This window comes from Bos mutus, chromosome 8 (assembly GCF_027580195.1).
Source record: "Bos mutus isolate GX-2022 chromosome 8, NWIPB_WYAK_1.1, whole genome shotgun sequence".
NCBI classification, from domain to species: Eukaryota; Metazoa; Chordata; class Mammalia; order Artiodactyla; family Bovidae; genus Bos; species Bos mutus.
The window spans coordinates 56,686,017-56,706,554 of NC_091624.1; the positions used below are offsets into that span (position 1 = coordinate 56,686,017).

The window sequence follows — 20,538 nt, forward strand, 5'->3', positions numbered from 1 at the left end:
CTTAGAAGTAATAAAGCCATACTTCCAAACAGTTCTATGTTCTCCCCCAAATCAAAAGCCTTTAAAATAGTCATCTACATTCATAGCAAGGCACAACAGAATATGCAAGGGAAAAAAATAAACCCAAATAAAACAAGTTCAATGAACAGTGGCCAAAACATTTAAAGATATAATAAACTTATATTCTAGATGCATAGGCTACTTAGAAAACTCCAGGTTCCATTCTGTTTACCACAATGTGATCAGGACTAGACAAAGTACAACACACTTTGATCTAACCAAGAAGCTAAGGGAAAGAGCAGAAGGACTATCTTACAGGAAAAGCTGCCCTAATTTCTCAGCTGGAGTAGATCAAGCCAAGGTGTTACACTGAATTCTCAGGTGGCCCAGTCTATCCTATGTTGGTAATAACCAAACAGATATCTCCAGAAAATGGTTGAAACACGGACACTGTTCAACATGAACAGAGGAAGGCTATCGAAAGACAATACTTTTAAAAAACTGTTACCTAAAAGGAACTACATTCAAAAAACGAAGACCATGGCATCCAGTCCTATCACCTCATGGCAGGCAGACAGGGGAAAAGTGCAAACAGTGTCAGATTTCACTTTCTTGGGCTCCAAAATCAATGCGGATGGTGACTGCAGCCACAAAATTAAAAGACGCTTTCTCCTTGGAAGAAAAGCTAGACAACGGATTAAAAAAAAGCAGAGACATCACTTTGTAGACAAAAGTCCATATAGTCAAAGCTATGGTTTTTCCAGTAGTCATGTATGAATGTGAGAGTTGGACTATAAAGAAAGCTGAGCGCCGAAGAATTGATGCTTTTGAACTGTGGTGTTGGAGAAGACTCTTGAGAGTCCCTTGGACTGCAAGGAGATCAAACCAATTAATCCTAAAGGAAATGAGCCCTGAACATTCACTGGCAGGACGGATGCTGAAGCTCCAATACTTTGGCCACCTGATGCAAAGAGCTGACTCATTTGAAAAGACCCTGATGCTGGGAAAGATTGAGGGCAAGAGGAGAAGGGGGCAACAGAGGATGAGATAGTTGGATGGCATCACCAATTCAATGGACATGAGTTTGAGCAAACTCAGGGAGATAGTGAAGGACAGGGAAGCCTGATGTGCTGCAGTCCATGGGGTCACAAAGAGTTGGACACAATTTACTGACTGAACAACAACAGAAAGGAACTAAAAAGTGACTAATTCTGGGACCCTCAATGGGTAGCAAGACAAACTGGCCTCACTTAAAACAAGAAATTTCCAATGAAAATGATGATTACAGAAAACCATGTAACATTCTCATTCTGAACTTGAAATAAGAACCCATTACCACCAACTCAACTCTGCTTATCATCATAAGAAAGGGAGAACACCACCTGAAAATACAAGTATGGTTTGACAGGTTCTCTCATAATGATACAATTAGCTAGAGAAGTCAGACAAAGCTGATTCTTGGCTTCTACCCATTTGATGCTAGTAGCACCTCTAAGCTCTGACAACCAGAAGTATCTACAGATACTGCCAAATGTCCTTGGGAGAAACGATCTGCTCTGTTTGATAGCACTGCTCTAGAGAAATAATTTCAAACTCCTTTTGGGTCCTGGTTTCCTCCCTGGATCAATGAGTGCTACGAACTCTTCTCCCACAGAAAAAGGCACACAGTTTTGCATATAAGTTCAAGGACTCTGTGGATACTTTAAAACCCAGTCAAGGACCCCCCAATTCCAATTCTCATCCCAGGCAGGCACTCAATAATTTTTCAGTCCTCTGGACATTCCCACGTGGTTATAAAAGGTACTGTGCCTGTTTTAGAAATGTCATGGTCAGAAGCACAAAAATATAGGCCTGTGGTCATCAGGCCATAAGCCAGCAGTGCAATCTACAATAAAGATGAACCATCGGTTCAGTGACCCAGTGCACATTTTCACAAAAAAAGCATACTACTTTTCCCCAACCTGGAATAACTAACCAATTCACGGCAGTGTGCATGGCCCTGCAGCCCTGGCTGAAAAACTACCCTCAACCCATGTTTCCACTCAACTGTTACAATAGCATAAAGTCCTGAAGCAAATAAAGGAATTGTTTTGCAAATTAAAAACTGAATCTGAAGACCAAAGCTATTTCCACTTGGTTAAAAAAAAAGAAGTGTTCCATCCACTTGTATGGTTAGTGAAGCAGAGCCAGAGCAGGGGTTGGGCAGTGAGGCAGAAAAAGCCGCTTGAGTTAAGGGGAAGACTGCTCCCCTCCACACCACTTCTCTACAAGGATTAGGGGGCAAAGAACTTGCTAATCTGGGAACACAAAAAGCTTTTTCTGATACAAATATATATATCCCAAAGTAGACCCACTATTATTTGTAACACTTTTAAGTTCACTGTGTGCAGAACACTGCAGGCTAGCTAGATACATTTAAAAGCCAAAACCAAAACAAGCTTACCATATTAAAAACAGTCCTTTAGGAGGGGGGGTCTGAGGCTGGGCTGACTCTTGCATCTTATACCCTGTAAAGTCCTGGGCAAATTTCTTAGCTTCTCTTTACCTTACTTTCCTCATACACAATGGTGGCAACCAGATCCCTTCCTTAATTAAGGGTTATAATTTAAACAAATCAACGAGCTTCCCTTGTGGCTCTCAGTTGGTAAAGAATCCACCTGCAATGCAGGAGACCTGGGTTCAATCCCTGGGTTGGGACGATCCCCTGGAGAAGGGAAAGGGTACCCACTCCAGTATTCTGGCCTGGAGAATTCCATGGACTGTACAGTCCATGGGGTCGCAAAGAGTCAGACACAACTGAGTGACTTTCACTTCACTTAAATCAATACATCTGAAACATCTAGCGCACCTGTTGGTTTGCAGTAGGTGCTTAACTGTTACCTGGTATTATCATTAATATTTGTCAAAGGTACACATATGGACAAACTTCCCTGGTGGCTCATTGGTAAAGAATCCGCCTGCCAGTGCAGGAGACTCAGGTTCGATCCTGGGATCCCTGGGTCGGGAAGATCCCCTGGAAAAGGAAATGGCAACCCACTTCAGTATTTTTGCCTGGGAAATCTCATGGACAGCAGAGCCTGGCAGGCTATAGTCCACGGGGTTGCAAAAGAATCGGACATGACTCAGCAACTAAGGAACAACAATACATACGGACAATCTGTACCTACACAGAGTCACTGATACTCTCTTAACCTAGAGAAAGACACATAATATGTGGCCATACCTATGGAATTAGCAACAAAGCACATGGTTCTAGGTGGTAAAATATTGGCAATAGTAGGATTTTTTTGGTTTCTTTTTTTTTTTTTTTTCTGTCTACAATAGCCTAAAACTGTTCAAACAAAAATTCTTAAAAAAAATTTTTCATCACACATAGAATTGATTCAAAACCTTAACTGAACAGCATGCCACTACATGTCAAGCAATGAAATTATGAATAGACCTTTTGCTAACGCTGGTCATTTTAAAACCATATGAATCCAATCCTCAATTTAAAAAATTCCCCTCACCAGCTCAAGGGCCTGTGGCAGAGTCCTGCCTAAGAGCTCAGAAATAAAGCTCATGTACTAGTGGTTGACATTCCACTATAGGAAATGCAGTACAAATGAAGAATTAAACCATCCCTTCAATTGTTTCAGCCTTTCCTCTGTTAAGTTCCAAAAACTGTTTTCAGGTGTCAGACACAGCAGGAACAAACCACCTTCTCTTTTGGAGCGCACACCTTAGTGATGGAACCTGATCTCTACTATGTCCTTCATTCACCAAAGGCCAAGATTATACATTTCCCCCTCGCACCCCCCCTTTTTTTTTTTTTTTTACCTACAGTTAACTTATAAGCCAAGTTGAAAAGTCCAAACTTAACTCTAAGTAAAAGACAATGCAAGAAACCCAGTGACTTAAGCTCTCAAATTCACTGTAAGCCAGTTTACAGGCCTGCTTTACCCTGAGTACCATCAAGGTAAACCTCAGCTAAAGAAACTGACATCTACACTGGATTCTGGAAGCGTAACTAATCCCAGGAGCTAATTGCTGTTGTTGTTTAGTCACTAAATTGTGTCTGACTCTTGTGACCCCAAGGATTTGTAGCTGGCCAGGCTCCTCTGTCCATGGAATTTCCCAGAGAATACTGGAAGGAATTGCCATTTCCTTCTCCAGGGAATCTTCCCAACCCAGGGATCAAACGCACATCTCCTGCAATGGCAGGTGGATTCTTTACTGCTGAGCCACCAGAGCTAATTACACAACAGGTAATAAACTACTACATATTCTCCTCTAGCACTTTAGGAGAAAATTATTGGACCACATTTCAATTCACATGATTTCAGAAGCTGTATGATTAAATTTTCCAATGCTTTTCCAACACTATATACGCCAAAGGAAAAGTATAAAAACAAATCACTTTAAAGCAGCACTAGAATTATATACATACAAAATATATTTAATTTTAGGGAATTCCCAAGTGGTCCAGCGCTGAGGACTTGGCCTTTCACTGCCAGGGCCCAGGTTTGATCCCCAGTCAGGGAACTATTAATATGTGTATCATGGCAAAAAAAAAAAAAAAAAAACCAGAAGAAACCATATGACATTAATATTACATGTTTTACAATAACTATTCTAGTTGTGCATCAACATTACTCTGGCCTGAATGATGGCCTTCAGGGAGCCAGTGAATTATGAACCATCCGCAAATTAACTGAGGGAGTTTGTCATTTAAAACTGGTGTCTTATTTTATTCATCCAAAAGATGGGGAAATGCTTTAGCAACAGTATTGGAATCTAAATAAAATCATGGATGAGAAAGTATCCTATAAAATATAAAATACAATAGGTTAATTTTGGAGTTTAAAAAAACAAAAACCTCTGAAAATAGGTGTTAAAAGGGACTTTCTGAGACTGAAAAGAAGTCTCCATTTCTGTCCATTGGGTCATAGAAAATAACCAGAAGAGTCATTTTAGACAAAAGAACTAAGAGATCTCAGTGTTTACTTACACTCTTATTTGAAGCTAAGAAAAGCAAAGTGCTGAGAAGTTAAGGTACTCAGTAACATCACACAGCTGGGTACTGGCAAGGTCAGAACTGGAATCTGAAAGCCCTGATTCAGGAAAGTACTTTGGTGGACACAGGAGAGTATTCCAAACAGCATCTGAAATGTTTGGAGATTCGACAGAAATACCTACCACACCAGTGATCTGAAATTGAGTCAAATCGAGGATCTGTCTTACTGGTAGGCTGATTTCAAGAAGTTATTTAACTTCTATGCGCCTCAGCCTCCTCATTAACAACATGGAAATAACAATGATAATATAGAGCAGTAACCTCATAAGATTATTGTGAGAATAAGTAAAATATTACCTCTAAACAAGCTCTCTAAAATCACTTATTGTTATGATTAGGATTCTTACACTCTCAATGACATGGTACCCTTTCCACCAATAAAAAACTAAGATATCTTCATTTCCTTGTCCCCTGAAAAGAAGCAGAAGCTTGCATTTTTACTGATTTGAAGTTAGCAAAGCATACCATACTATGGCTAAGATCAATATCTCCCCAAACTCACTCAAACCACAAGTACACAGACCTATTAATAGTAAAAGAATTCTTCAGATACACTCTGACAAGTGAGAGAGGGATGTTCAAACTGAATTTTAAATTCAGTTAGGGAAGATTCATGTTTCCATCTTTAAGAAGGCAAATCCCACATGCTAAAATACATGTATTCTACTTTAACTAGCCTAACTTGCTCCTAAAAAGCAAACCAAACTCAGGTGCTTTTTACTTCATCTTTCCTGTCATTTTTCCACAAATTTAGTCCGTAGGCACCACAGGCCTTACTAGGCTTGGAAGCTCAACGTTTGTTATCCTACAACCTCCATACACCCTTAAAAATACCGTACACATTCTTGGCCCCCTCGATCTGAATGCAGGGACTCCCTCATTTACCAAATATTTCACGCACACCTACTGTGTGGCAGGCACAGTTCTCAGCACCAGGGACATAGCAGAGGCCATCAACACCCCTGTTCTCACAGAGCCTTAATTTCAAGTGGGAGCAAGGAGGCTGGCGAGAAACAAGTTTATACCTAGTGTTTGCACAGTATACTTAAGGAATGCGAACACAGGCAGTTTCACTAAGCGCTGTGCTCACAGTGGAGCTCTAGGCTTCGTATTTTAACTTCCGATCCCAAGCCTCCATTTTGGCAGGGCCGGGACTCTGGAAACAGCAGAGAGGAGAGGGAGGCTCTGTGCTCACACACACACAGGGACCAGGTCTCTGGCAACACTCTAACACTTTGTGGAGGGCCAGGAGCATCCCCATCTTCTCATGCTGCATACAGCCAAGAACACCCCAGAAACAAGTGCACTGTTTGGTGTTTGGGAACAGTGCGGTCAGTGCAGGGAGCCCTGAGAGGAAAGTCAAGAAACCTACTGTTTCCCTTTCGGCCAGCAGCACCTTGGACGCCCGCTGACCCGCATGAACCCTGGACTACCAGCCCGCGTGCTGATCCTCCTGTACTGTGACACCAGGCTAGTCCCTTAAGCCCTTAAGCCCCGGTGTCATCTGTTCAAGGAGGCCAGTGGAATGACACTGCTTGGCAAACTGTCGGGGACTCCACTGAAAACTAAATACAGGGATCCAAGCTTGCTACTTGCTTTACAGGAACATCAGGAAGATTAAGGAGAACATATAAAACGCCTTAAGCTCTCTGTAAAGAAAGGTGTTACAGGGAACTAGTGCTCGTAATTTCTACAATTATTCTTCTTTCAGTTATATTTCCTTGCATTTTCAGATTCTTTATCCAAAATAACCCAGACTTTCAGAAGCAGAATATGTATTTCAAAAATAAGAACACAATCCCAATTAGAATAACAATTAAGTGAAGCTTGCTAGGAAATCAGAAAGTCAATATCCACCTTCCTTGGCTCCACCTCTCCTGCCTAAGCTGCGGGGTGAGTATGGGGGCCGAGATACAGCAGGCCGAGATACAGCAGGCCGGAGAGGTTGTAGGTGGAGCCCAGGAGGGCTGCCAGCATTTCTCTCCATCTATCACAGAAGCTCCCTCCACAACACAACTTGTGAAGTATTTGTGGGCAAAATCTTCAAAAATGATGACAAAGTGACCCACACACCAGATGGCAGAGGACCTGAGCGGCATCTGGGAATGTTCTTCTTTTGCTTTTTTGACAATCCAGCTAAGAAAACCCACACTTCCCTTTGTCCCCCTGGATGGAGTACGGTTACACACAGCAACTCTGAGGAAAGCTGGGCTCGGGTAGAGAAACTGTCAAGCCTGGCATAAACACTAGGTCAAGTCCAGTGAAAACAGAGAGGGCATATAGATTTGCATTGATGATTGCCAGCCAAATCCCTCTTTACAGACAGAAAGCAACTACCACTGACAGCTGTTACTAAGGCCACATCAAAATGACTCTAATTTTTGCTTCTGACTAAAACTCCTCAGGCCCTTCCCTCTTAGGAGTAAACAGTCATGAACTCTCTTCTCAGTGAACTTACTCTGAACAAGTCAAGTCCTCAGTCTCGCGAACTGTCATCATCAGTGTAAATATTCATCGTTCGCACCTACACGCGCTGCCTCCCACTTCTCTCCAACAGCCCAGCCCACAGAACTGATGGTAAATGAGCCACGAGACCACTAGATCTGCCACCACGGCTAAAGTACTAGAGGTTTTTAAGAGGAGGTGTGGGGAGGGAAAAAGGGAAAACATCTAAATTTCACATCCCTTTCACTGGCTCTGGAGCCATCAAGTGATTACTATTGTCCTGAAGCCATAAACCAGTCTATCCAGTCAAGTCAAATAAAAACATTCTCACTAAAAACAAACACAAATTGCTTCTAACCACACATTTGAAACATTTAATTCACAATTGCCTTTATCTAGTCTATGGTGCAAAACAAAAAGTTAAAAAAAAAAAAAAGTACAATTCTAGGAAAGACAAAATGAAGAAAGCAAGAACCAATGGCCAGCACCTGCACTATCCCGGCCTCACTGACGCTGGAACAGCACCTAAAAAGATGCATCTTATCCCTCAGTCCACTAATCCAACCCGGCTCAAACTAGTATCATTTAGAATACAAGGAATTTTGTCCAGCAAATAAAACAAATGCAACAAAAACAAGCACTATCCAGTAGGGACTAAGGGACATTGAGAAAGGAAATATCCCTTCATTTGAATGCTGCAAAGAAAGTCTTTTAACAGTATAAGCAAAACATTTGCCTTCATTTAAAATTTTGAGTTGTGAGCGATTTCCTGCATCTAAGAACCTCTTTTTGAACTACAAAGAGGCCACAAAACATCACATTTTCCCCTCCCAGCTTCCCCCTTCAAAAACCCACAAGATGGTGATTAACAAACAGCCCGTTGTCTTCAGGCATAGTTTTAGAGGCCACAAGGAAAAGATAAAAGTTAAATGGAAAAGCAAGTTGGTAAACAAATGAGAAATAGGTTACCCAGGGAGGAAGCAAATTCATCTTGATAAATAAGCAGCTCTCTTCGCCCCCATGCGTGGGAGACTCCAGGCGAACGCGACCCTAGCCCTCTCACCCACTGAAAGCAGTCTAGATGGAGAAAGAGCTCAGGCCAAGCCTCTGGCCCCGACTCCAGGCAGAGATGCAGAGAATGCCCCCACACTCCAGGAGTCTGGTATAAGCCCAAAGTGCAGTGGCTCAAGGGCAAACCCAAGGACTAGCCCAGCCTTCCAGGAGTTCTCCATTCCAGAAATGTGCTGGGGCCTGATCTCCAAACAAAGGCAGACCCATCCCCCAACAAACACCCTTCCAGGTAAATTCATCTCAAATCCAGAATCCACTACCTAATAACTGTATCACCTTGTGCAGATCTGATTCTGTTTAATCATTCCTTGATGGGTCATAATCCCTTTCTTAGGATCTTTGTGAGAATTAAAGAATTCTGGCCATGTGCCCAGATCAGCTATAAGCACAAGCCAGATACGTAATGAACATTCAGGTCTACTGAAAGGAAATTCCAATTCCATTCAACAATCACTGCTTCAGGTGAAAAATCTTCAGATATTCTATAAAACCTCAGAAAGAAAATAAAGAACCCAACATGCAAGAAGAGAAAAGGGGGAAATCCACACAATCCAGAAAATGCTAATTATGCACATACCTTGACTGGTTAAATTTCCTCCTCCAGACCTCCTTCTCTTGAAGGTCCAGTGACATGTAAAATAACAGCTCCTGTGCCCTGCCCAAGGCACTGACACTTGGTTTCAACTGTCCAAATACTAGATCCTCTAAATTTGGGGGAAAAATTTACTTAAAATCTACATATATCTACACTTACAAAATAAAACTGAAGCTAGCCCTCATCCCATGGCAACCCACTCCAGAGTTCTTGCCTGGAGAATCCCGGGGATGGAGGAGCCTGGTGGGCTGCCGTCTATGGGGTCGCACAGAGTTGGACACCACTGAAGCGACTTAGCAGCAGCCCTCATCCCAAAATGTCCAATCAGAGAGGCAGGGGAAAAATTATCACCAATGACTTCCCTTTAGTTCATGTTAATTATAGAATACTACTGAAGGATTAAGTAATCATAAAATAGAAGAGATGGCTTTAAACCTTTAATGAAAAACAAAAACACAAGTCCCCTCCCCTCCATGCTCTCCTAATTATATCTTGAGCTTTTCGCACAATTACTGAAATTTCACTTGTAATCTCGCTTTGAGAATTTCTGGTCCAGCAGTGTCCGGCACTGTTTAGCCCCTCTAGATTATTATTTCCTAAGGTTTATACAGCAAAAGAAAGTTCTGGCAGCAAAATTTTCACTGGTTTATTAAGTTACTTTGCGCTAAAACATCCCACCTTCGATAATTCCCTTTCATTATTACACAAGAGTTCAATTACATTCATTCCTGAAAACCTGTCACTACATAAGAAGACAACAGCCATATTTTTTCCCACATGCTCAAACACCTACTCCTGCATCTACTCCTCCAATCCAAGCATATACAGTCTAAGACAAGTACAAGTAATTAGTAAAGCTTCACAAATAAAGTTTCCTTATGGGAAACCTGGTCTAAACAGAACTTTAAACAAAGTGCTTGCTTCCACTGCAAGCACTGTCCCCAGATAAATTTACTGCGCCCTAGAATCAAGTACACTCAAGGCTGGAATGCCAGGCCAGTCGTGTATTACTTCAACCTCAATAAATCTCTTTTTACTCTCCAAATCCTCGGGTGCTTTCTAAAATAGTTCACGAAAAAGCACCAACCTAATTAACAACAGCTTCCTCTGCAACTGTGGCCTTGATTTCACTTATTTACACATTAACTGCAGCCTCCTTTTGGCCAATCCAGTCTATTCTCTGTACCATGCCGAGCCTTTTATCTGCCCTGGACAGCATTTTCTCCAGCAGATGAAGTAGATGCCGATTGATTTGCTGTCGAGCATGGTAAATTAATAGCAACAAATTGCTGAGGGCCCGTCTCCCTGCTCCACCATGCTTCGGCAGTTTTGCTTTATTTGCTCCATGATGGGCAGCAGTCGGCCTCTTCAAGTCAATTTCTTCTTAACAACCTGCAATACTTTTCAATGGTGAAAATAGAGCTGTTCCTTGTAAGTCAGAAATCAATATCCTATTGCCCTTAGAAAATGCTAAACAAGCAGTATTGGCAATCCACTTGGTACTAGAGGGTATCAGATATAATGCAAATCCATACTGCTTCCCTCCTTGTAGTTATTACAATTTGCTAAAAGGTTCCTAATGTCATTTATCATCATTTACCATCGACCAGAGAGGCTATGATTATGATATCCTATCAGTTGGCAAGGCCCTTTCATTTCTATTCAATTAATATTTTAGCAGCACTCAAATGGTTGTGGCCCAAGTCTTGTAATAAAATTTACATGGCTTATAGTGAAACAGGAGTTTGCTTGCTCTGATTGGAAAAAAATAATAACTATATATACACATATATGTGCAAACTAAACACGTATGGGTGCTCAGTTGCTCAGTTGTGGCTGACTCTGTGACCCTCATGGACATAGGCCACCAGGCTTCTCTGTCCATGGAATTTTCCACACAAGAATACTGGAGTGAGTCACCATTTCCTTCTCCAAAACATGTATATATTCATATATAAAGACAGAGACATGTACATACAAATGCAGTACATTAGAATGTAAGTTCTAAGTGTTGCAGACTTCTAATATTTTCCAATTTCTAAAATTCAAATACTAAGCTAATTTTTTAAATGCAAGTAGATTGGCAGGTTGCAGACTATTAACTATGAGAAAATCATAGATGTTCTCGAAATGTAGTATGTTCATCTCCATTTACAGTTCCTACAGGTCGAATTTACATATCCATTGTTCCTAATCTACATCCAATATTCACTTTTTAAAGTGGTAACTGCCTGCTGTCAGATTAAATCAGGGCCTCTTCTTTAATCACAGCATTACAGGTGAAGGATGGCAACATGCAGCATTTAGCAATGTTATCAACTGAAGACACCACCCGTTCTGCCCACAGTCACTGACCCATTTAGAAGCCACTCTGTATGTATAAGGAACAATCAGCATGGGGGGCGGGGGGCGGGGGGACAAAAAAAGTAACAACTAAACCACTGGCCAGTACCTGTCCCATTCAAAACAAAAAACAAAAAGACCCAACTGAGGGAAATCCTTAGGGAATGAAGGCCAATGTTCTTTCATTCTTAAAAATCCCATATGAAGAAATCACATGTGCCATTTCCAACCATGTCCCACTTATCATCTTCATTTTCATGCTAGAACTTAAAGACAGTGGCATAACATTAATTCACTTTACAGCCTAGAACACTCCACACTAACTTTTTTGGGTTTTCTCCCAACTTCAGCTCTATTGATCCTACTAAAGATTACCAGAAATTAGATTCATATTTTATGCTCTAATTCCATGTCATGTCACTGAGTTCTCCTTTAAAAAAAAAAAAAAACAACTAATTCTACCAGACTAATGCTATTTACTCAGTTACCAAAATTTAAATTAATTATGTTCTCAAACATAATTGTTAAAAATTGGCAACATTATGCAGGCTTAATTAAGATTAAATCCAATTTACTAAATGTACTTTAATTGGTACTAATTACATTAGCTTTCATTTCAGAATGACAAATTCCCCATAGGTTTCACTTAACAGTCCTCTATCAGAATCAGCACAGGGTGACTGACGTCGAACATCATACAGAAAGGGGAGGGACCATGAATACTGGACCCCCCACCCTGCCTGTCACTGCTCTGCGCTTTTATCCTTTTATCAATTTGCTAAGTCACAGAGTCATGACTCCATCACAGACATCATTTTCTGTTCCAGTGAAAAATTTCTCTAAAAATAAATACTCTGTGGCTGGCAGCAGGCAAGAACAGGAGCATTAACCAAAAAACACACAAAGGTTTCAAATATCAGGGCCACCAATTACTAGGGTACTTCCAAGGACTCCAGGGACTCCTACTCTTGAACCCTTCAGAGACACAAATCTAATAAGTGAATAAGCCTAACCCGATCTTGAGAACTAGGCCCAATTATGCCGCAGGGCAACTTCCCTGCCTTATTGCTGCTTTCCATTACGAGGGTATCCAGTGAGTGCATCTGGAAGAGAGGCCAAGAGGAACCAAGGCTGTCTGCCTAGGAAAACAAATAAAGACAGATATGCCTCTGTGCTTAAGGGGGGAAAGAAAGAAAATATAATAAGTAGGTGGTTTGCAGGGCTGTCTGTATTTCATAATGTGATAAACTGCCCTCAGGATTCTTGATATGATTGAATTTAAAAGCAAGAGAAAAAAAGGGAAAATGTACTCCATTCTCAGTTTTAAATGGGTGGCATTTGAGGCCAGCTGGACAAGAAGATGACAGAATTACAGAAGTATAAAATGTGTAAAATTAAGGGATCTTATAGAGCACCTCCTGCCCCCTAAAAGAAATACATACACCCAAATACAAGCTCTGTGCCTCTCAGAATTGTAAACAGTATAAAGAGATCTGGAAACTAAGTGGTAATAAGATACAGGAGGAGAAATAAAAGGATATTAATCACCTGGTCCAGTCTTTAAAAAGACAGTAATTAGTACTGGGTGGTGGATGAGGACCAAAAAAAAAAAGGAGGGGCGAGGTGGGGGACGGACATGTACAAGATCCAGATCTAAAGTGACATCATGTATTGAGCACAATTAACAAACAGTATCTTTCATGTGAATTATTTATGTAAGGTAGAGCTAAGGGGCTTCAAGCTAACCCAAGCATAAGTTTGATGGATTTTGTTTAAGCAGGAGATATTTACATGACTTATCTGAACAGACATGGCAAGGATGCCAAAATAATAAAAAATTTTAACATGAGACAAACTATACTATAATGCTAATACTGACATAACCAATAGCACATGAAGTTAAAAAAAAAAAGTACCTGAAATAACCAATGTGACGACGCTTTTTTTCCCCCAACTTTGTTTTCAAATTGTTAGACAAATTGTTAGACAAATTTTATTGTCTAACAGTCATCTTTTAAAGATGTGAGTATGTTTTGAGTATGTAGTAATTAACCATATTGAAAAAAGAATCCATACATAGAAGAGTTTAACAGTATGTGATCATTTTACATTTTTTAATTTTAGAAGGTAATGAAATCCATGAATGTAAGAGAGGAAAAGCATTAAGTTTTTCCTCATCTTTTTCCAGCAGGTAAACACATACACACCTATTCCCAAATGGCTGATGAGACAGATCTGAAGCACTTTATCACTTAAAACAAATGTCTCTTATTATTATTATTGCCAAACAGTATTTATACATATATGCTATTTTTCTTTCTAGGAAACTTAAACCAAGCCATTTTATTCAGTCTCTTGCAAAAAAAGTGTGGTTCAGTCATACCTCTCAACACTTTCGGACTAATCATTTTTTTCTTTCCTCTTTCTGTTTTTTTGGCTGAACTGTTAGATTTCAAGACCCAGTGTTGAACCTTATTACATCCTCCTATCAGGCTCATGTAGTCTGTGCAAATTTTGGAAGGAACAGTTACAGTTCCTGGTAAGACCAACTAAGTTGCCTCTGGGGGCCAGTACAAGGAATTTACATCAGTTTCTTTTGTAGTGCCACAGATTTCATTTTGATCCTCTCAGCTCACCCTCTATCCATTCTTTCATACCAACCCAAGGAAAGCTCCAGACAATTTACAATTTTACATTTTAATATTTTCCAAGAAAAGCTTTCATTAGGCAAGTCTGCAATGTTCAAAATAAATTAATTCTTTCAAAAGAAAAACATTTTAAAATTTTAGCACCCTGCTTTGGAAAGTGTACAAAGTTTAATATGCATTCAAACACTTTAAATTACATTGTTAAATGATTAAAATGAAGGTAATATGCTAAACAGATGAGGAACCACACCTGAATAAAGAGCATTCTCTCCAGTACATGGACTTTTAAAATACAGGTGGCCACAAAAACGTGCAGAATCAAACTGCAAAACCTACAACTTCCTTTCTAAAGTGCACAGTTACTGTCATTTAAAACACTTATAAAGAAATAATAGCTTACCTGCTTGTGCATTTCTATATTCAACCCATAGGACATCTCATAATACTGTCAAAGAAGGAAAAGCAATTAATTTTGAGCCTTTCATCAAACAAGCTTCCTAGTTTGTTCAAAATGTCCCCAAGCAAACATAAAAGCCTCACCTAAACCAAAATATCCATCCTTCCAATGATGGTACATCAGGAAGAACACTCTATGAATATCTTCAGCTTAATAAACTAAAAGCCACCTTAAGACACAGAGTCTAAGAGAATAACTCACAAAAGTAAGAAAATCAAGCTCAAACATAGCATTCTTAACACCTCCAAGGATCTTTATACATCACAAGCGGATGACTCACAAAGGTCTGATGAAAATGTGGTACTCTATGGACTCTAATTCCTAGGCACAGCAGGCAAGTTCATAACAAAAACAACACGCCTCATACAAATGCTGAGGCTTTGACATGAACTATTTGAAACGGTGATGCTATTTCAGAGTTTCTCATTTTAAGGACACTACTCATGTTCATACATTCATACAAAGAAAAAAGGCTTGATAGGAAATGAATGAGTTACTCTAGAGCCTTTATGAACAAGAGTAAAAATATACTTGGTAATACTTCTGAAAAAGCTGATCTGATTGTTTTAAACATGTAGTATAACTGGCATTAAAGAAATTCTGGGAGAACGAATCGGTTATACAGGAGACTACAACAATCCACAGTGCAACAGTATGGAAACTGAAAACACACAAAACACGCAAATACACAAACATTAGGAATATACAATGTAAAGGAAGAACAGGGAAGAAAAATCTGAAAAGATGTCTAGTGTCTTTTCTTATTCACCATTGTTTAAAAGAAATAAAACACATTTAAAACTTTAACAGTTTACTGAAAAATTCTCTGGTTAAAAGCTGTTTGAAGCAAGAGCAATAAAACAACAAAGAAAACCACTAACACAAAAACATTTTGCCTATGAATCCCAACGAAATGTAAATGAGGTTTTTGTTTTTTTTTCAATCTGTAAAAGCAAAGCACAGAAAATTATACCCTGTGCAACTAAACTTTTTGAAAATTCAAATCAAAGCTGGTTGTCAGAGGCAAGTTATAACATCCTCGAATTACAGGTTGCTAATGGTCGCATTCCCACAACTTCAACTGCACTGGCACAGCGACTATCCTCTAATCCTGCAGCCTCCAGCAATCTGAACGTATTTCTAGCTTTTGGTACCCCAAACTAATAGGTACTCTGAATCTGCGACACAGTTTTCTTACCATCACATAATGCCGCTGCATCTCTGTCTTCTCACTGGCGAGTTTCTCACATTCCAGCTTCAGGCTGTTCAAGAAATAAGGAAATCTAAGTACAACCCAGATCTTGACTTACATCCTTCAAATACACATTCCCTCCTCTAAATCATCACCTATAAAACACCGTATCAACTATCTTAAGTACCACCCTCATTACGGAAAAACAGGCAGGAGAGAAAAGGGTGAGTGGAACCAGTCCCGGCTTGTCCTTTCAACAAGGATCAAATGTGGGGGGTTTTGCTTAAGAAAAAAACCCTCTAGCCAATTAACTCCAGAATCTCATTCAGAAACGAATATTCACTAAATTCACTAAACACAATATGAACGAGGAAATAAACATCAATAATGCCTACATCTCCAAGCAATAATAAGTCCCCTAAAAATGTCACAAGGGAGTTTTTTCCTTAATGTTCCACGAAAAGATTAATGAAAACACGAATCAAGCATGTCTTATGAATGATGTCTTATTTTTTCCCTCCAAAACACAGAGACAAGTTGAATACCACCACCCAGGGGCAAGGCGTGGATCAGGTTCAGTGGCTTGTTTTGGTTCTGTAATGTATGAAAGAAGCAGTACAAGCCATTAAAAATCCAGCGAAAGAAAAATATTTCAAAGGCACTCTAAGATCTAATGATTGTCTCTTCAGACGAAAACATTTTTTCAGCATAAAAGTAATGAAATCGCCTCCTTGGCGACTTCCTAAGGCTCTGGGCTCTCGGTTTCAGTGGAATGGCAGAAAGAAATAAGGAAATCAAGCCCGGAATAATAGGACCAAGAAAGTCAAAAGGCCCCAGAACGTTCCCAACCATCCATTCGCCTGGCCCCAATAAATCAATATTGAAAGTTTGGCCTCAGCGTTTTCCAAGTGTCCCCAGTTTGGATTGTTCGGCCTTTTTTTTAATTTACGGGAAAAGGACGAAACGCTTAATTTCTTTACACCTGCCTAAGAAAAAGAGGCCTTGACTTGCCCTTTCTGCCCACAAGGAAACATGGTAATACCTTTGTGGTGGCGGAAAAAAAACGGGGGTGTATGTTGAGGGAAGACAAGAGCTAAGCAAACAGAAGGATCAGCTAAAGTCAATATCTTTACCTGTGGTACTGAGCCTGTAAAAACTGAAACTCTTCCTTAATCCGATCACAGGACTCGGAAATTGTAAATTTAAAGGGTTGAGCAGGCTGATGCGGTGCCTAAAGAACAACAATAAAATATTTAATTAGCCCACAGCAGAAGCGAGGCAGAGAGATGGAGAAAACACCACGCGGCACTGGCGGGAGGGTGGGGGGTGTCATCGCAGGCAAAGAACGAGGAAAACTCTCCTCCCGCCCCCTCCCCTGGCCGCACAGGCGGGCCGAGACTGGCCCCGGGCCCCCGCGTTCTGGCGCCCGCCCGGGACCCTGCGGGCTCGAGACCGCGCTCCCTTCCCACGTCAACGGCGGGGGCCCCGGGGCCGGCGCGCCGCGCCCACAGCCTCCCCACCCGGAATCGAAACTGGCCCGTCGGGGGGACGCGCGCCATGGCGTCCGGCCGCGGTCAGGTCGGGGGAGGGGGCACGCGGCAGCCACTCTCCCGGTCGGTCCGTCGGCGGGCTAGCTGATCCCCGGGGCCCGCGGCGCGAAGGGCCGGCGCCCCGCACTCCCGAGCCGCCGCCGGACACGCCGCGCCGCCGCGGAGGGCGCCCTCCCCGCCCCGGCGCGGAGTCGCGCCTCCTCCATCACTCGCCACCCCTCCTCCAGGAGTCGCGGCGCGGGGACGGCGAACAGCTCCGCGCGGCTTCCAGGGGCTTCAAAGACAACAATAAGAAAATGGCTACAACTCAATTGCTTCTCCGCAACCCCTCTCCGAAAGTGCCCCCGCGCCCGGGGAGAAGAGAGGCGGGGGGTGGAGGGCGACTCTCGAGCTGCGTGCGGGGTTTGGGCCGCCCTCCACGCCCCTCAGGCCAAAGACACAACTCAGCGCGCAGGGGGCGACGCGGGGAATCCCCCGGCGCCCGGCAAGCCCGCGCCCCCACCGCCCGCACTCACCGGGTGTCTGGTCTGCGGGTACATCTTGCTCAGGTCGCGAATCATCCAAACCGATTTAGTTGGCTGCGCTGGGCAGAGGCGCGCGGCTCATTGGCTTTAATGGCCCCGAGGAGGAGGCAGCGGCGGCGGAGGCGGCCGGCCGGATCCGAGGGGCGGCCCGGACGGTCCTGGCCCCCGCTGGGTCTCGCGTGACGCGGGCGGCAAGAACGCGCGGCGGCGGCGCCTGGGTGCGGGCGGCCGAACCGCTCCGCATTCCCCGCGGGCGTCACTGGCCCGCCGCGGGCATTGTCCGGCGCGCGTCTCCCGCGGCAACGCTCCGACGTTCGCTCCGCTGAGGCGCGCCCGCCGAGCCCGGTGCCGCGGCCGCGCCGCTCACCCCAGACGGGAAAGTGCGAGCTCCGCGCCCCAGCGCCCGCCGGCAGCGCCGCCCGTTCGCTCGCTGGCTCGCTCGGCGTCCCACTCCAAACTTTTTTTTATTTGTCTTTTAATTGGTTGTTATTCCTCCGAATGAATGATCTCTCTCTTCTTTCCTAAAAGCAAACACAAACTCCTTTGGTTCGGAAGAGGTCTCGGCGGTGCTTTTGGTTTCTCTGGAGATTTTTTTCACCTCACAGCAACGATCTTTTAAAAGGCACCTTTTAGCTTCTTTTACCACATCTCATTTCCTTATTTTTCTTCCTTCCTGTTTTCTTGTCTTTTTTTTAACCCCAAATTGAAGGGGATTATAAAAATAAAAGAGTGAAACGCTTGCGGCTTTTTTTTTTTTAATTCTCTCTCCTTTCAAACTCTGCGAACAGCACCTCAAAATAATATACAAGTGTGTGAGAGGGGGAAGAAAGCAGCCAACAGCTGAAACACCCGCTCAGAACAGCTCTAACAACACGCTCTGTGTAGGTGACTTCTTTGACCAAATTTAGCAGCCGCTAATCATTAACATTCTGATACATATTCACAACCGTCCTCAGAGGGACCGCGGAGCATCCCGGGAGATGTAGTCCGCCTCTAGCGACGGTAGCTGAAGATTCAGCCAAATTGACTACAATCACCGGCCGGCCACGCGACCACTTTGGGGGGCTCTCCAAGCGTCCCTCCCACCCCCGGCGCGGTAGGCGTCTCCAACAACCAATCAGAGATGGCTGAACATTAATCGCCGTTCTGTGTTACTGCCCATCATTTCACTGCTGACAAATGGCGAACTAGAGGGGAGGAGCCGGCCGGGCTGGAACCCACGTGGGGCCCGGGCGTCGTCCGTGGCTCGGACCAATGAATGCAACGAAATGGGGTGAGCGGAGGCGGGGCGGAGATGGCACGCCTAAGGCGGAGCTTCGCCTTGGCTGACGTTCCTTAGCGCGAGCGTTCGAACCGGGGAAACATTTGTTCGGCTGTCAATCAAAGTAACGTGGGCCTTGGAGCAGCGGTGGCGGCTGCTGCTGCTGCCGTGGCTGCATCTTCAGAACTGGATGTTGGTGGCGGTGGTGGCGGCAAAATAAAGAGGGTACAGGGGGCGGTAAGACTGGAAGTTAGTCAGAAGATCTCCTTCCGAGTCTCATCTTCCTTCCCTCCCCCCACCAACCCAAACATCCACGGCCCCTTGCTCCGGGCCGCGCCAGGAATGCGGACTAATTAGGGTCCAATGTCTCCTTAAAGAGACAAGCTCGGCCTTGTGTAACGCTCCGAAACCCCTGTTGAGACAAGAGAGGGAGGATCACGCCGATCCCACTTCGTTCGGTTCACATCAATTTTACGCACCGCTGGAGCCGGCATAATTTTCCGTGTGAACGCGGATTCGGGCCCCTGTTCTTGTTCAGAGCCTGAGACTGAGCTGCAAGACGCTGACCCGGGCGGGGGGCGGGAACGCGGGAGGAGGGGTGGCCCTCCGAGTCCCGAGCGGGCTGTGATTGCCGTTTAACCCCAAAGTGGGGCCACCTTCCCCAAGCAATTCTGCAAAGAAGCTCCCCAGGACGCTCAGACTGGGGGTCGCGGGGGCGTCAGCGTGGAGTTTCGGGGTGGGACTGGAAGCCCGAGGTGGGCAGGGGTCGCCCGATTCCCGGAGAAACTTTGTCGAGAGAGCCACCTGCACTCCGCAGACTATCAGTTGGTCAGCGGGAAAAATAAGGTCATCTAGATGCTGGTCCCCGCCACAGGGAAGAAAACGAACCTTCACGCCCCAAGATGCTCCCTCTCCCAGATCAGCAGTAAGAAGACTGCCCTCATTTTCCCGTTTTTTGGAAGAGCAAGTCGAGCTTGTCGCGGTTGAAACGGGCAGGAAGCCACGCGAGAGGTGGCGGGTCGGCCACGGTTGGGGACCAGGGCTGGAAAGGTGGGGGCGTGTCCGGGGGTTGGAACCTCGGGGGGAGGGCATCCCTATGATAGAGGCTAAGGAATATGAGTGGACTTTGTGGCAATAAGGGACCGGCAGCTTTTCCACCACTAGTTCTCGTCCAGCCAGGGGCAGCTCCCTGGGTTAAGGGGAAGCTGTGCGGCTTTCAATCTTTCCTAGCTAGCCTCCAACTTTGAGAGGGGCGGGAGGAATTCAGATAAAATCAAGCGGGGCGGGGTGTGCGTGGCTAACTTAAAAGATCTGAGTTTTGGATGTGTATTTTTGAGTGTCCTTTCCCTACTCTAACTTGAGACATTGACCGAGATGGCTCAGCATTCATGAAGAA

At 43.7% G+C, this 20,538-nt stretch overlaps 1 protein-coding gene across 11 annotated transcripts in view; it reads right to left on the minus strand.

The window, feature by feature from the left end:
• TLE4 (TLE family member 4, transcriptional corepressor) overlaps nucleotides 1-18,772 on the minus strand; it is a 151,359-nt gene extending 132,587 nt beyond the window's left edge. For 6 of the 11 annotated variants that reach the window (XM_070375729.1, XM_070375728.1, XM_070375732.1 and 3 more), the window contains exons 1-4: nucleotides 17,873-18,772; nucleotides 16,941-17,038; nucleotides 15,814-15,877; nucleotides 14,559-14,603 (exon numbers count right to left, since the gene is read on the minus strand). In XM_070375729.1, the coding sequence (XP_070231830.1) occupies nucleotides 14,559-14,603; nucleotides 15,814-15,877; nucleotides 16,941-17,038; nucleotides 17,873-17,917 (252 nt within the window). In that variant the 5' untranslated portion in view covers nucleotides 17,918-18,772. Of the gene's footprint in view, nucleotides 1-14,558; nucleotides 14,604-15,813; nucleotides 15,878-16,940; nucleotides 17,039-17,327; nucleotides 17,502-17,872 lie in introns of those variants that run through there. The other 5 variants (XM_070375730.1, XM_070375734.1, XM_070375733.1 and 2 more) reach the window with 2 other exon arrangements.
• Between the last annotated feature and the right edge of the window lie 1,766 nt (nucleotides 18,773-20,538).